The 15,817-nt window shown below is 35.0% G+C and overlaps 1 protein-coding gene across 1 annotated transcript in view; it reads left to right on the plus strand.

Moving 5' to 3' along the window:
• ADAMTS19 (ADAM metallopeptidase with thrombospondin type 1 motif 19) overlaps positions 1-15,817 on the plus strand; it is a 229,737-nt gene that overhangs the window by 90,985 nt on the left and 122,935 nt on the right. The window contains exon 8 of the mRNA XM_029941162.1: positions 13,699-13,804. Within this exon, the coding sequence (XP_029797022.1) occupies positions 13,699-13,804 (106 nt within the window). The remainder of the gene's footprint in view (positions 1-13,698; positions 13,805-15,817) is intronic.

The following is a 15,817-nucleotide window of genomic DNA, read 5'->3' on the forward strand; positions in this document are numbered from 1 at the left end:
CAATGTTTATTCTTCCGATCCATGAACAGGGAATGTTTTTCCATTTCTTGGTGTCTCCTTCGATCTCTTTCATAAGTTTTCTATAGTTTTCATCATATAGGTCTTTTACATCCTTGGTTAGGTTTACTCCTCGGTATTTTATGGTTTTTTGTGCAATCGTGAATGGGATCAGTTTCTTGATTTCTCTTTCCGTTGCTTCATTTTTGGTGTACAGGAATGCAACTGATTTCTGTACATTGATTTTGTACCCTGCAACTTTACTGAATTCATTGATCAGTTCTAGAAGGCTTCTGGTGGAGTTAAGAATTATTCTTATTATAACATCCAGAAGTACAACTTCACCACACAGTGTTATCTGTATACAAAAGTACTTCTTAAGCATCTACCATGTGCCATGGGTCTTTAAATATATCACCTCCTTTAACCCTTCAAAAGTTCTGTGTCATAAGGGATTATTAACCTCCTTTTACAGTTAAGAAAATGGCTTAAGGGTTACTGTGTTTCACGTAAGCCAACATAGGCTTGAAATATTTTATCTAAATTCATTAGGATTCCCCAGCCAAATGGCCAATGTCCCTGTTTGACTATTGAAAAAAACCAAGGCTCAGAAAAAGGAATTAACTTCCCTGTGGTCACAAAGCTAAAAATCAAGGCTGGGACTCAAAGCCTGGAATATTTGACATGAGAGCCTCCATCCTTAAAACTTTATTCTTTGCATTTTGCCTTTACTGAATGCAGAAAACAGGTCATGAAAAGTCTGTTGTTGAATTCCAGTCAGGATTTTAGAAAAATCAAATTATCTTTGGGAAGGATTTTACCCCATTTACTATAAACTACCTCAGTGTATAGACCTAAAAAGCTGAGATCTAAAAAAGGCATCTAAATTTGGAATACTGTCCTTTCATAAGTGTTTTTTGTTTAACAAATCATGTCACATCACTGTATTAAACTTAATATTTTACATTTTAGTCATTGAGATTTAAAAATATCAGATATTTGTAATGGTAATATAATTATACTTATATTCTTTAGATTTCCCAAGCTTATAGAATTATTTTTTTTTAATAAAAGGCATGATCACTGGGTAGAGAGCGAGTTATGAAAAGTAACAGTATGATTAAAAATTGGCACAATGAAAAAAGAATGCCATGTCAAACTGTTTTGACGTTTGAGTGGGGTTATAGTTATAAATGCATGCTGTCTGTGTTTTTACTAGTATTCTAAAACAATTTATACAGCTTTTTAGTCGCATGGTATTTTTAGTTTTAATTGTCCCTGTTTAATGCCTTCAGGATATGATTACGTTATAACATTATAAAAATGCGTTCGCCAAAATTCCTGATTTATATGCAATCAGAACACTTTCAAATTTTTCCAGCTGTATCCTTAAACTTACTTCACAGAAAGCTTTAACTGTGATTCCTCTTACCTATTTTTTAAAGTCATGACAGTTCTTTAGCCTCCGAGGCAGATGAAATCATTAAACCTAATTTGTTTTTGCTTTTGTTTTGTTTTTGTGAGCAAGGTCATACAGAAAGCCCAAGAACTCTGGTTCCTCTTTTCTAAATTCACTTAGCAATGGGAACACCAACTCTGGTCCGGGTCTGTGGTAGGCTGCACAGTAAACATCCCATTCCCGACGTGGATCTGCGACCTACCACATACGGTTTTTTCAGTGTCCCACCAGCAGTCTATTTTCAGATTTGCACTGAAATCTAAATTAAGAGTTTCAGATGGTGTATATTATTAATTATTTATTAAGGATATATCAAAACCATAGCCATGTACATTGGAGTCTGGCTTAATTTAAACTCTCTAAAGATTTGAGAGTTTAACTTCTGAAATCAGCCCACAGCTTGCCCTTAAATGTTCTGTAAGAGAGAAGAGAAATGAACGTGCGGCAGAATAAATCTAATTTTTTAGATTATTCTAATATAATCATCCTGTATTCTAATATAAGAGCAGAGCACAAAACTAGCCTGCAGACATAAATTTTCCTGATTGTTCTTTCTAACAAAAACCTTCCGTTTCATTATCTTAATATGGGAGGAGGGAGGTCTGCTTAGTGGTGTGGTTTATTGTAAAGATTAAGGACATGTTAGAAAAATGAAAGCAACAAGTAAATCTCTTTTGGAACTTGTCCTTTACCATGATGTCCTCTCCATCCCTAAAAGAGCAGATTTTAGGAATTGGCCATCTCTGCCCGTCCTGCATACCACTGTCCCTATGAACTTACTCTCTTTCCTCCCTTTCGTCCTTCCTTCCTTCCTCCCTCCCTCCTTCCATCCCTCCCTTCCTTCCTTCCTTCTTTTCTTCCTTCTTCCTTCCTTTCATTTTTTTAGATTTTATTTTTAAGAATCTCTACACCCAACATGGGTCTTAAACTCACAACCCCAAGATCAAGAGTCGCATCCTTTAACTGACTGAGCTAGTTGGGCACCCCTGAACTCACTTTCATTCACTATTTTTCCCGAATATTTGCTTGACCTACCTTTCACTGTCTTTTTCTTATATTATATTCGTATTTCATGAAAAACTTGCCAAACCCTTAGACGTGGTATCCATATGCTGTCTAGTCTACAACTTCAATGATTTTAGATACCTCCATCACACCTTAGGATAATAAAATATAATAAGTGAGTATTCACTGTTTAATTTTCCTTTAGCAAAACACATACACCCTTTTTTTTAACATGTGCATTCCCATCTGTAGTTAATTTTGTCACAATACACATTACAAGGTCAAAGATGATACTAAATTAGGAAAAGAAAATGCTGCATCTAGCTTTCTAGAGGTCTTAAGTCTTTTCCTCTCAAGTCCCTACCTCCCTTGATTTCAGGACAATGAGAACTAAAACATGTCAGTTGATACTATTTTTTTTCCCACTTTAAATGACTTTATTCATTAACTTGTTTTGATTTGCTTTAAGCTAATACTCACTTCTTCCAAATAGTGCCCTTATCCTCTCCTTTGATTCTTTCCATAGCTCCAGTGACAGATGGGCTACGTATCAGCAATCACAGAGCCTTCACTTTCCTCTTAGACCTTTGCTCTCAGCATCTTTGCAGTAAATTTCTTTGTCTACAGGCTGGATTTGGCCTCCAATGCAGTCAGTGGGTTCAATTCAAGAATGTTCATTTGGCCAGGGGCCTATAACTGATTCAGCTCTTTCTAATGCATTCAGTATTCCCCGTCCTCCCCAGGGCCTGCCTTTCCAGCTCACCATGCTGTTAAGGCACTGCCAGACCTCAGTCATGTCCTCCATGGGTCCCCTGAGCTAAACTGCCTTTGGCATCCTGGTAGCAAGAGTCAAAGTAGGCTCAGAAATGATAGTGCAACCCTTCTTTCCACCTAGAGTTTTCATTAATTCCACGCTTGAATCATCCTGTATAGGCCTGGAGTTTTCTCAATATACTACCTTCCAGAGTTCCAAAGGCTACCTACCTCCATGTCCTTTCCCTGTGTCCTCAGAGTGAAGACTGCAGATGACTAAGAAGACATGACTATGTGGAAATGCAAAAGAAAAATGCACATTAATATACCTCAAAATGTATTTTCATGGTACTATACAATGTATAGTATACACTGAAGTCTACAGTTCTACCCATTAGGAATGAACAAATTGACTCGTCAGTACTTTTCTGCCTTTGTGGCACTTAACATTCTAATGGAGAAATGGCCAATATCCTTAATGAATAATTAAATTAATTGGTATATTAAAAGATAACCTAGCTTAGAAAAAAGTAGTCAATCTAAAAAATAATCTGGGAGTTCCAGGGTGGGAAGGGTATTTGTACTTTAAATTTGATCAAGATCTGGTGAGTGAAAAGACAATGAAGAGTTCTTGAGATGGAAATGACAAGAAAAAAGAAAAGGAAAAAAAAAGGCAATGTAGCTGGAGAAGAATGAATACATGGGATTATAATAGAAAATTCTAGATTTTGATTTTGATTTTTTTCTTTTGACAGCTTTGGCAAATTGTAAACTTTATTGGCATACTTTTTACAAAATATATTACCTTGATGTCTTTAGGATTGTAGAGACATTGCCTTATTCTTTGTTGGCTTTGGTCATTTGTTTGTCTCTCTTTTTATTCTTGATTGGTGTACTAGGGAATTACCAATTTTGCCCGTTTTCTTTTACATTTGTTTTATAGTTCATTGGTTTTGCTCTTTATTATTTCGTTCCCTGCCTTAAGTTTTGATGCTCTCTTCTCTTCCCGGCTCCTGGAAGGAATTTTAATCGTTGATTTTCAGTCTCTTTTATTTTTTTTATAATATATGCTGTGAATTTCCCCAGGTGCTGTCATTTTCAGCCCACACATTTTTTACGTGTTCTATTTTTACTGTAACCATGTTTAACATATTTTCTAATTTTCATCATAATTGCTTTCACTTGTGGACTGTTTAGAAGAATATCATCTCATGTCTAAGCAGTTTGGGTTTTTCTAGTTACCATTTTAGTTCTTGATCTCTAAATTATTTCCATTTTGGCCAAGGAACATACTTTGGATTATTTCCACTTGTGAAATTTCTCGAAGGTTTTTTCACTACTCGGTATGTATATGGCCAAGTTTTATCAGTGTACCTTTCCCACTTAAAAAGAAAGAAGCGGGGTGCCTGGCTGGTTCAGCTGGTTGTGTCCTACCTCGGCTCAGGTCACCATCTCTTGGCTGGTGAGTTCAAGCCCCATGTCAGTCTCTGTGCTGGAGCCTGCTTCAGATTCCGTGTCTCCCTCTTTCTCTGCCACTCTCCCACTTGTTTGTTCTCTCTCTCTCTCTCTCTCTCTCAAAAATAAACATTACAAAATGTGAAAAAAGAGAATTTTATTGGGTGCCATATTCTCTTATATCATTTAAGAGAGATTTGCTAATATTTTGTTCAGATCTCTTATGTCTTGAGTACATTTTTTATGGTTGTTTTATAAGCCATTAAAAGAGACTTGTTAAGTCTCCCATTTTAACTATGGATTTCTCTTCCTCTTTTAATTATGTTCATTTTTACTATAAATATTTTGAGGCTTAGATATTGAGTAAATACTGATAAAGAATTGGGAAGTCCTCTTCTTGGCCTGATCCTTTTGTCATTAAAAGAAGTCCTTCTTTATCTCTCTAGATGCTTATGGCTTAAATTCAGTTTGTCTAATTTTGCATATTTGTAATATTTATATTGTCACTTTTTTCTCTATTTTGGTTGATGTTTGCATGTTACACTGTTTTACTTCTAACTTAATTTATATTCTTATACTAAGCTGTATCTCTTACAAGCACAATACCCTAAGGGTTTATATTTTTTAATCCAGACTTACAATCTTTGTTTGGATTTAGCATAGTCTTGTATTTTTTTTTTCCTTCACTCCTTCCAACTTTATCAAGATAAAATTGGCAGGTAAAAGTTGAATATATGTAAAGTAAACAATGTAATTTTTTAATATACATCAGGCTTTGTAACATGATTATCACAATCAACTTAATTCACACATCTCGCACCTTAGAGAATTTAAATATCCATTCAGTTTGGCAATCACACACAGTTCCCATGGCATAGTTTTTTTTATTTAATGAAATTCATGGTTTGAAATGCTTTCTTTCTGTTTATTTACTATTCGACTTTATTTCATGTTTCTTTTTTGTTCTTCCTTTCTTGCCTTTTAAAAATAGGTAAATCTACTATTTGTATGCCATTTTCAATTGCTGTAATTGTTAATTATGTATTAGTTTACTACTGTTTTGCAATTAACCTTACATATGATGACCTGTATCATTTTACTGCTGATTATTGCTAGAACTCTTGAAAACTTGAACTCCATTGGTCTCCCAACGACGTATTGTTGCTTGTACTTTAGTTCTGTATGTTTTAAATTTTGGAAGACATTACAAATCATGTGGGGCGCCTCAGTGGCTCAGATGGTTAAGCATCTGACTTCTGACTCTTGATCTCAGCTGAGGTCTTGATCTCCGTGCTGTGTGTTTGAGCCCCCTGGGCATGTGCCAGTCCACACTGGGCGTGGAGCCTACTTAAAAAAATAATTGATGTTCTGTGTATTCAGTATTAATTTATAGTTACCCATACATTTACTCTTTCTATATTTCCTCCTCCTTATTTTCATGTTTTAGTCTGTAATTTTTCCTTCTGTTTGAAGAAAGTTAACATATCTTTACATCACTATTTTGATGTAAAGTGTCATAAAGAAGGGGTTTCTTTTTTTATTTACAAAAAGATGCATTTGAGTTGTGGGCGGTAGCCCAGGGAATGTGGATCTCAAGCTTCCCATCGTTGTGTTAAAAATGTCTTTCCTTCGTTAACATGTTCACTCTAATTTTTATATCAGTCGGTAGTGGTCTCCTTCTCACAGTGAATGTTTCCTTATCCTGTGGTTCGTTGTTTTTATTTGCTTGTCGTCAGTGGAACTGTTTCTCCTCTAAAATTTCGATGCTTGTTGAAATGATCAAGTGTCTTGTCACAGTGATACTTCACTTATTTTTATTGAACTGACCTGGTTTTTTCCCATCCTTGTGTGATCCCCAAATTATATGATCAGTTTGTAGATTATACTTATGCCTTCATATTCCTTTGGCTTCATAACTTATGCATGATGGTGGTTTGGATTCACTGTGTTGATGGAGCCTTTCCTGGCATACCCAGAACTTATTTTGAGCTAGGATTCCTTGATGCTTTCCTACATGCGGACTTTTGAGGTTATTTTCAAGCATTAACAGCGATTTTGGGCTTTCTCATTTGTGTATACATCTCAGTTCCGTATTCCTTAATGCCTGCCCCTGCAGACATTTTGAAACCACACCCATTATTTTTTAATGATTTTTAAATTGATTTTTGAGAGAGAGAGCAGGCGCGTGAACATGAGCAGAAGCGGTTGGGGGGGGCGGCAGAGAGAGAAGGGGATCAAAGTTCTGGAGGGGGCTCTGTGCTGACAGGAGAGAGCCCGATGTGGGACTCTAACTCATGAACTGCGAGATTATGACCTGAGCTGGAGTCAGATGGTCACTTGACTGAGCCACCCAGGTGCCCGGAAACCATACCTGTTATTTAATAAGACTTGTATCTTTTCTGATATCCAGATTCTAACAACTTTAAATCACGATATTAATATTAGCACTCCGAATTTGAAAAAGTTTTAAGCTTTATTCTTGTACTTGGTAATTTTTTTTCAAACTTAGCGATACATCAAAAACTTTGTTCATTACATTCTATCTGGCACTCTATGTGTTTTTCACAAAGGGACTGTCACTCTACCATGTATGGTAACACCTAAACAACATTTTAATGTCTTTAAAATATTCTGACTTTTCAACCACAGAGATTCACTCTAGTTTTTATTAAACTAATATTCTATTTCTTGGTTTTGGAACTTTTTTCTTAGTATTTTAGAAACTCTACTATGAAGAATTATGGGTTAATCATTTAAGAGAATCTGGAAGCCTTTAAAAAAATATATTTATAACTAAACTGACACTAAACTCATACGTACATAATTGTCCTTTTATATTCCTGGATCATCATTATCTTGCCATTAATGGAATAGAGGCAGATAATTAGCAAAGTAGTAAGGCAAGTTATTTTAAAATATGTTCCAAGTCCAATTTGAATGTAATCCTGTAAATGGGCTTCATATGAAATGGGTACCATCATTAAATGATTCTAAAATTTTTTTTCTAAATTCGTGGACAAAATCCATTTGGATTCTTCAAAATTACATTTTTACTTAAGACCCCACATTGAGTTAATCCTTTATATTGGTCTTGTTTCCAGGAATTTAATCTCTGCCGTTCATTTCATACACCCGCTTATTGTGGACGTGCTAATAAATACCTGTTGAGGCAGAGATGTATTACATGGCTTGCACATATAAAGATCCTAACCTACCCCTCTGTGAGCAATATCAACTCTCATCACTGTCTCCTTTTCCCTGCTCAGTCCTTTGTTCAGGAAATTGCCCCTGAACTTCCCCTGCATTTCCCTGGCTGACCTCTGGCCCCTCAGTGATAGCCACCAAGCTGTTTCCTTCTCTAAAAACCTCTCCTACCTTGATTTTTCCTTATTCGGTATTTCTTTTTATTCTCCCATACTGTTTTAGACACATCTTTAGGTTTTAATGACCATATTTTAAAACGAGTATTTATTTATGTGGTTCGTGCTCCTGAAGGCAGGCTTAGCACGTATTCATCTTTTTACCTTGTTCAGTTAAGCTTCTAGTAATAATAGGACTCATAGGTGAATAACTTTCCTCATAAGATACAATCCTAGAACACAGAACTTTCCTAGAACTGTGCAGGATTTTGTGCCTGGAGAGACAAGAGTTTGAACTTAGGTAATCCTAGCTGGTGCTTAAAGGCAATACCGCTGGAGCTGGACAACTTACTTTTGTAAGTTATACATCCATCTGATGTCAAAGCAACTGATTTCCTGGGACGCCTGTGTGGCTCCCTTGGTTGAGGTCCAAGTCTTGGTTTCGGCTCAGGTGATGCTCTCAGGGTCCTTGAGGTGGAGCCCCAGCATTGGGCTCTGCACTGACCGGGTGAAGCCTGCTTGGGATTCTCTCCCTCTCTCTCTGGCCCTCCCCTGCTCACGCTCTTTCTCTCTCTCTCTCGACATAAATAAATGAACATTTTTAAAAAACTGATTGCCTGATTATTTCCATTACTGTAACATGCTTCCTGTGGTGTTTGAAGGCTCTATGATTATCCTGATGAGGTATCACGTTACATTCCAGGATCCTATGTTTTGTTTTCAGTAAGAGATTCTGTTGATGCCTCACACATGACTTGATTCATTTTTAGGTGGGAAATTAGAGAGTTTTTTGGTGTCTTTTTGTTTGTAGAAAGTTTTATATTAAAAGAGTACCTTAAAAAGAATCTGTATTTTATCTATCTTTAAATAACAGCTGTGTTAAATATTTCTCCTTCTAAACACTACTGCTTATTATAAGAAACATATGAGTTTTTGAAAGGGACTGAAAAGCGTACGCTTTTAAACAGAATAATTCAAGTCATTTAAATTAGTCATGGTTACAATTATTCTCCATAACTTTCAAGTTAAAGAAAATCTCCTTTGTGTGCCAAATGTAAGACAATGAAATTCAAATTTATCAGAACCTTAGTTGAAGATTCTGACTTATAAGTAAAAAGAGAATAGGAATAGAGGACCATCTCGTTTGTTAAATTGCATCCTAGTCTGTAAGAGATTCTGTTAATTACTCTTTACATTTCGTAGACATGATTATATCATATTTATGTCTTTAATCTTCTCATGGTAAAAGTATTATAGATTTGGAAAATTGGAAAAGAGGAAAAAATTACTTATTGTCTCTCTGTATAAACAAGTTGCTATTAGCAAATTAGCATATTGATGCAATCATTTGTTTTGCTTTGTTTTGTGTTAAGTAAGCTCTTTGCTCAACATGGGCTTGAACCCATGACTCTGAGATCAAGAGTCTCGTGCTCTACCTCAGAGCCAGCCGGGCACCCCCAGCTTTATGTAATCTTTTTATTCTCTTGTGTAAATGTGGTGATATGGATTTTTTAATACTTAGGTGTAATCATATCTCTATGCCAATATGCATTTATTTTTAAATTCTATTTTATTGTATATCAACTTATATTTTATGGTATCAAATATATGTCTTTTATATTATAAATTATATTCTTTTTAACACCATATTTTTTCATGACTACACAATAGTCATTGATTTTCCATAACCTGGTGAGGAATCTAGGGCCCCCAGAGAGATTCCTGTTATTTCTTTCTCTTCCCCTATCCCATAGGTCTCTTGCTAGGAAAATAGCAAAGTTGTATTCCTGTAGCATTTCTCTTGCTTCCCACTGTTGCTTCTAAGTCAAAATCTCTCCTGTCCTCATATAAAAACTCTTTATCTGGAGATGAAGCTCTTGAGCTTTACCATCTTAGCTGTCGCTGTCACTGTGATGGATTGTTGTCCTTGATTCTCTCCCCCTTGTCATGTGGATGTTGGCCACCTGTCCCCCTTCTTGAGTTCATTCATGTGAAATTTCATGTTTATGGAATCAGTCCACCCAACACTACTGAATAATTATTTCACCTCAATCTGGATGACCACTATCTTTCTCTCCTCACGTGCCTGTAGTTAATCATAGCATGAAATTTCACCTCTGAAATCATAAGCCTCTAATTCTCAGTCTCTTATCACAATCTCTAGTACTTTTTCAGAGAATATCTGTTCTTTTTCTTCGCTGGTGACTCCATTGTCTGGACAACTGTATTGTATGCCCCAAATTCTTAGCTTCTCTTTGACTTTACTTCTTCACTTATCCAGTCCTACAAGTTCTGTCTTTTCTTTCTCCGTCAGTTTTACTGCCAACTCTAATGCACCTTGATTCTTCCTTTACACTTGTTCTGAAAACTCTCAGTCCAAATTTAATCCAAATAGTACTCTTCTCTGTTTCAACTATTAGGTTGGATATCACTCATTTGGGCATGTTAGTGCTAGTGCAGGTTCATGCTCTCCATCCTGAGCTGAACCATCTGTTTTCTGACCCATGAATTAAGTGTCCCGAGTACGAATTCAGTTCTCTTTCCTGTTTCTCTCACCATTCCAAGCTTTTGTTTCTTTTTTAAAAAAAAAATATGCTGTCCACCTCCCATCTACCTTTGACCTACACCTCACATAACATTGCATCCTTTTTCACTTGACATACCAAAATATCAAAAAGTAACTCCTTTAACTTAACAAACCATATATACTAAAGTCCTCCTGGGCACCTGGGTGGCTGAGTTGATTAAGTGTCCAACGTTGGCTCAGGCCATGATCTCACGGTTTGTGGTTTCCCTGCATCGGGCTCTATGCTGACAGCTCAGAGCCTGGAGCCTGCTTCAGATTCTATGTCTCCCTCTCTCTCTGATCCTCCCCTGCTCACACTCTGTCAGTCTCTCTCTCAAAAATAAGTAAACATTAAAAAATGTTTTAAACCAAAGTCATTTAGCAATCATACTCCATTGTGAATCTGCAAACATGCCTATTAACATCAGCAGGAAAACAAGGTGTTTGATACCACCCATATTTGAACAGTACATTGGAAATCCTAGCCAATGTACTAAGATAATAGCAAAATATGGAAATGTGTATCAAAAATAGAATTAAAAAATAATATAAAAGAGGCAAGAATTGCAAACAAGTAACTACTGTTTTTGGTGGGAACAATATATTTTAAGGGGCATAGGAGAAGAAATGTAAAATTCATTAAAGTAACTGACTTTGATATGTCCTGTTCCATACAGCAAAGAGATGTGTGAAATGATGACAGCCTATATTAACTGACTTTTAATCTGCTTCTGGTGATGAGATTATTGTAGTTTTGGTGAAATATATGGGCATCCTAAGGGAAATTTGTACTGCATAATGGTCTTTGGCATGCTAATTATAGCTGAACTTAATTCAGTATTTTGGTGGAACATTTCGTCTTGAATTATATACTTATTTCTATTTTCAAATGCTCGGGAGGATTTTAAATATCCTAGTGAGAGAAGCTTCTTTTCTTTCACGCCCCTTTCCTCCTTCACTCCTTCCTTCTATCCTTCTTTACTGCTTCCCTTCAACTATAATGCAAGGTTAGTTTCTCTCATGTCTTTGTTTTCCATATTTTGTTGTGTTAATAAGTTCCTGACTTAGCGATCTTAAAATCACATGTGTTCCTTAAAGAATTTCTTAAAGTTTTGTATTTGATTTGTTATTTAATAGAACTAGATAACAACTATGTTTTTCTCCTCCTTTTCTTCTCCCTTCCCTACCTCCTATGTTTATCCCTACCTTCATCTTTCCTCCTACCGGATCCTGATTGTATTAAATCAGCCAAATGAAGTAGTAGTGCTTGTCACCTGTCTCTTTCTCCCTTCATCCATCCATCCATTCATAAAGAAGTAATTTCAGGGCGCCTGGTGGCTCAGTTAAGCGTTTCCACTCAAATCGTGATTTTGTAGCTGGTGAGACTGAGTCCTGTGTTGAGCTCTGCACTGACAGCACAGAACCTGTTCGGAATTCTCTCCCTCTCTCTCTGCCCTTTCCCCGTGCTCTCTTTCTCTCTCTCTCAAAAGAAATAAATAACCTTTTTTTAAAAAAAGAAATAATTTTATCTATTTGTAGATTTTCTATTTTAATAAAATATTTCTAAATATATAGATAAAAGAACATCTTTATGCATTTCATCTCTTGGCTATTTCTTCCTATAGTTAGGTTTTAAAAGTAGTATGTTTATACTACATTTTGCTGAGAGAATTTATCTTTATTTTCTGATAGACCTATAAATACCAGCCTTGACATTCTAGATGAAGATTTGAATGAGTAGTTGAGGGTTTCAGACATATTTCATCTAATCTCTATTTTCAATCCCCAAACAGTGCCTCTGTCAAACCTGTGTGTCTCGATTCTTGAACCTCATGGGGTTCTAACAAATTCATAAAATCTTCTCTTGTAATTTGGGCATGGGTCCACTAAATTGGTTCATGTTCTTCCATGAACCTTCTGTTTTTCCCAAACATGGGCAAGGCAATGTGTTCCTTTGGTTAAATGTAATCATTCCATAACACTATTTTTTTTATGTTTCTGAAGACAGTAAAAAGTCACACGTAGTTACCTAATCATCTTTAACTAGGGGCCACTCTGCACTAAATTATAATCAGTAGGAAAATAAACATTAGTTGTAGATGGATCAGAGTTCATTTCAAATCTTTATTCTATAATATTTGTAGTCATGTAATCTTAGGCAAATCAGTCCACCTGTCCAGCCTGTAATTTCTTCATATAATGAGCTTAAATATATTTTATATGGGTATGAGGATTACTTAGCGTTCAGATAATTCAGTAACAGTAAATATAATTTTAACAACCTTTGCTATTTGAAAATGCATTAAAACTTACACTTGCAAGATTATATAGTTCTTTGTGTTCAAGGATATTTATTCAGGGATATTTCTTAATTAGTAAAATGGTGCATAAACCTTTGATGAAGAAGTGTCAATGATTTCACATACAATTTCCTGCTAATTTAAACCAAAAGATCAAGTATTTTGCAAAAATTATTGTCTTAAATAATATTTCATTATCATATAGTCTGCAGTCAGACCATGTTATTAGCCAAGAAATTTTCAAAGGAAATACTTTTCAGTATTCCATATATCACAGTTTTTTGTCATATTAGTTAAAATGGTATTTTACAAAATAAAATTTTTAAATTTTAATAACTCAAAATATAAATGTGAGTTCAAGAATATCCTCTATGTCATTTATTTTAGGTTCTGTTTTTGTTTTTGTTTTTTTGCAACAAGCTTCTTCATAAGAATTGAAAAACACTTAATTTAATCATTGCTTTTTTATTTATATTTTCCAAGTAGTGACCATTCATTTATCTTCCATGACAATGAAAACCAGTATTTACAAAATGTATTCTTATAGCATGCCTTTTGAAAATTGGACAACTGATAAAATAATTTAATCTGAGATCTGAAATTGAAAAGAATATTAAGAGTTTATTGAGTGACTTATACATACACAACTTCCCTTACAATTTCATTTATAAGGGCTAGATATCATGGCTTAATATTGACATATTTGAATGAAGAAGTTTCAATTTTCATTTTTTTCTACTGATTCCTAGCATAAAGGTTTACATTTGAATCTGACATATGATAATTGATGTTTGTGTTTTCTAGGTATAGCTTATTTGAATGGAATGTGTAGTGAAAAGAGAAAATGTATTATTGCTGAAGACAATGGCCTGAATCTTGCCTTTACAATTGCTCATGAAATGGGTCACAAGTAAGTAAAAATTCTGGCTATGCCACATATTAGCATATAACTTTGTAATTTGAGTTATTGAATTACATGTATATCTTTTGGGATTTTTAGGGGGAGGGGCTCAGGTTTTTTAAAAATTAGGGAAACAAAAAGAGATGGAAAAGATCATCTAAATTTAAAGAGTGTCCTCTAAATATTGTAACTATTCCTGATACTTGGAATAAAATCTTATTACATTATTAAAATTCACATTAGGACATTCATTTCATGGCCTATGATTCACTTCTCTACACATTTCAAATAGAAACATGGCAATAATCCTGACACTAGAAAGCTATACATTATTCAAATGTCTAAGGAAATTAAAATTAAAATACAAAATAAAGTACAAATAAAATAAAAAATTAAAGTACAAATTAAAATACCTCCAAACTAGTAGTATTTATTATTACCCTATACAGAGCAAAGCAATTAATCTGCATGGTTTGGAGTAATGTATTTGAAAGAAACTTCACCCGATCTCACAGTTTAATATATTATGAACAGTATGTCTCAGGAAAAGTTCTAAGTACTTAGTTTAGTTCACTTAAAACTCGAAAAGCAAGACTGTAATTTTACGGATAATAATAATAGCAATAGTAATTAGTAACAGCAGCACTTAGATAGCACTTACTATATGCTAGGACATTTCTACATGCTTTATATATCTCCTCAGAACATTTTTGTGATGTACGGCTCTTAGAGTACCCATCTTACAGGGGAAAAAACTGAAGCATGGAGAAATCAATTTGAGTTTAATTTCGTTATGAAAATGTTAAGTGTTGGAGGAAGGATTTGAACTCAGGTTATCTAATTCAGTCATACTGTTGTGTTATTTTCCTTATCTGCTCTCTTTGGGCCTTTGATCCCTCATCGGTAAAATGGGGATAATACCTGTGTTATGGGGTTGGTCTGGGATTCAGATTATAGAAGCAGAAGCACATATTTACAGCTGGTATATTACAGTAGAAAAGATGTGGAGTCAGGCTGAATTTTGAATGTGGACTTCCCTGAATGTTAGCAGTATCAGCAGTACATGTGAAAAACATTTTAATTGGACTCAGATTTAGTGAGGTCCTACTCAGGGAGGTGATCTTTACGGAGGCCTCTTTGGTCAAAGACATATTTAGTTTGGCTGGTAGTGTTTAAAAATTTGAATCCGTCGCCAACATTAAAAAGTATAAATTTGACATAAAAATTCAAATTTCCAGACCTGGCAACATCAGACCTACAGTCCCATATGGCAGCCATTCCTTGGAGCTGAGTAGCGTCTGTAGCCTTTAGACTGGGACCATCTTTTCCAGCTCATCAGGCTTCGGCCCCGGGGTACTGAGTATCAGACGCCCAGCACACTTCATTTTCATCAGAGGCCTGGACTCGGGAGACAATTGAGTAAATTGAGCTATGGAATTTGATTGGTCTAAGAAAGCTCAGGAGAAGATCATATAGGGCATTATATAATGTGTTTGATTTAAAAAGCCTTTTATTCAAGTAAACTGAAGTAGAGGAAGATGATCAAGTTATAAAGATACAGCTCAGTGAATTATCAGAAATTGAGGATACCCATGTGCCCATAACCTAGTCTGAGAATTAAGACATGATCAACAGTGGTTGATTTTTAAATGTGTGAATATACTTTCATTTTTTTCCATGCAGTCTTTCAGTAGTCAATAGAGTGCTCTAGAAGACATGTGTTTATTTGTTTTTCAAAAAAGAAACAAAACAGATAAATAACACTTTAAGTTCATCATCCTTTAGGGATGTATATAATACAATAACTTATTTCACTGTTGTACTCCAGGAATGATAGGATTTAGACTCTTAATTCCAATATAATTTTCTTAGTTTAAATATATTCCAGGTTAATTATAGTGAGGAAAACCAGCATTATTTGAATGAAAAATGCTGAAAATAATGGTTAGGGGCAAGAAAAAGTTGGTATAAAAATTTTAAGACAATAAGTACAAATTCATCATGATTATAATTTTTAGAGGT

The sequence above is a fragment of the Suricata suricatta genome, chromosome 6 (genome assembly GCF_006229205.1).
Source record: "Suricata suricatta isolate VVHF042 chromosome 6, meerkat_22Aug2017_6uvM2_HiC, whole genome shotgun sequence".
Classification (NCBI taxonomy): Eukaryota; Metazoa; Chordata; class Mammalia; order Carnivora; family Herpestidae; genus Suricata; species Suricata suricatta.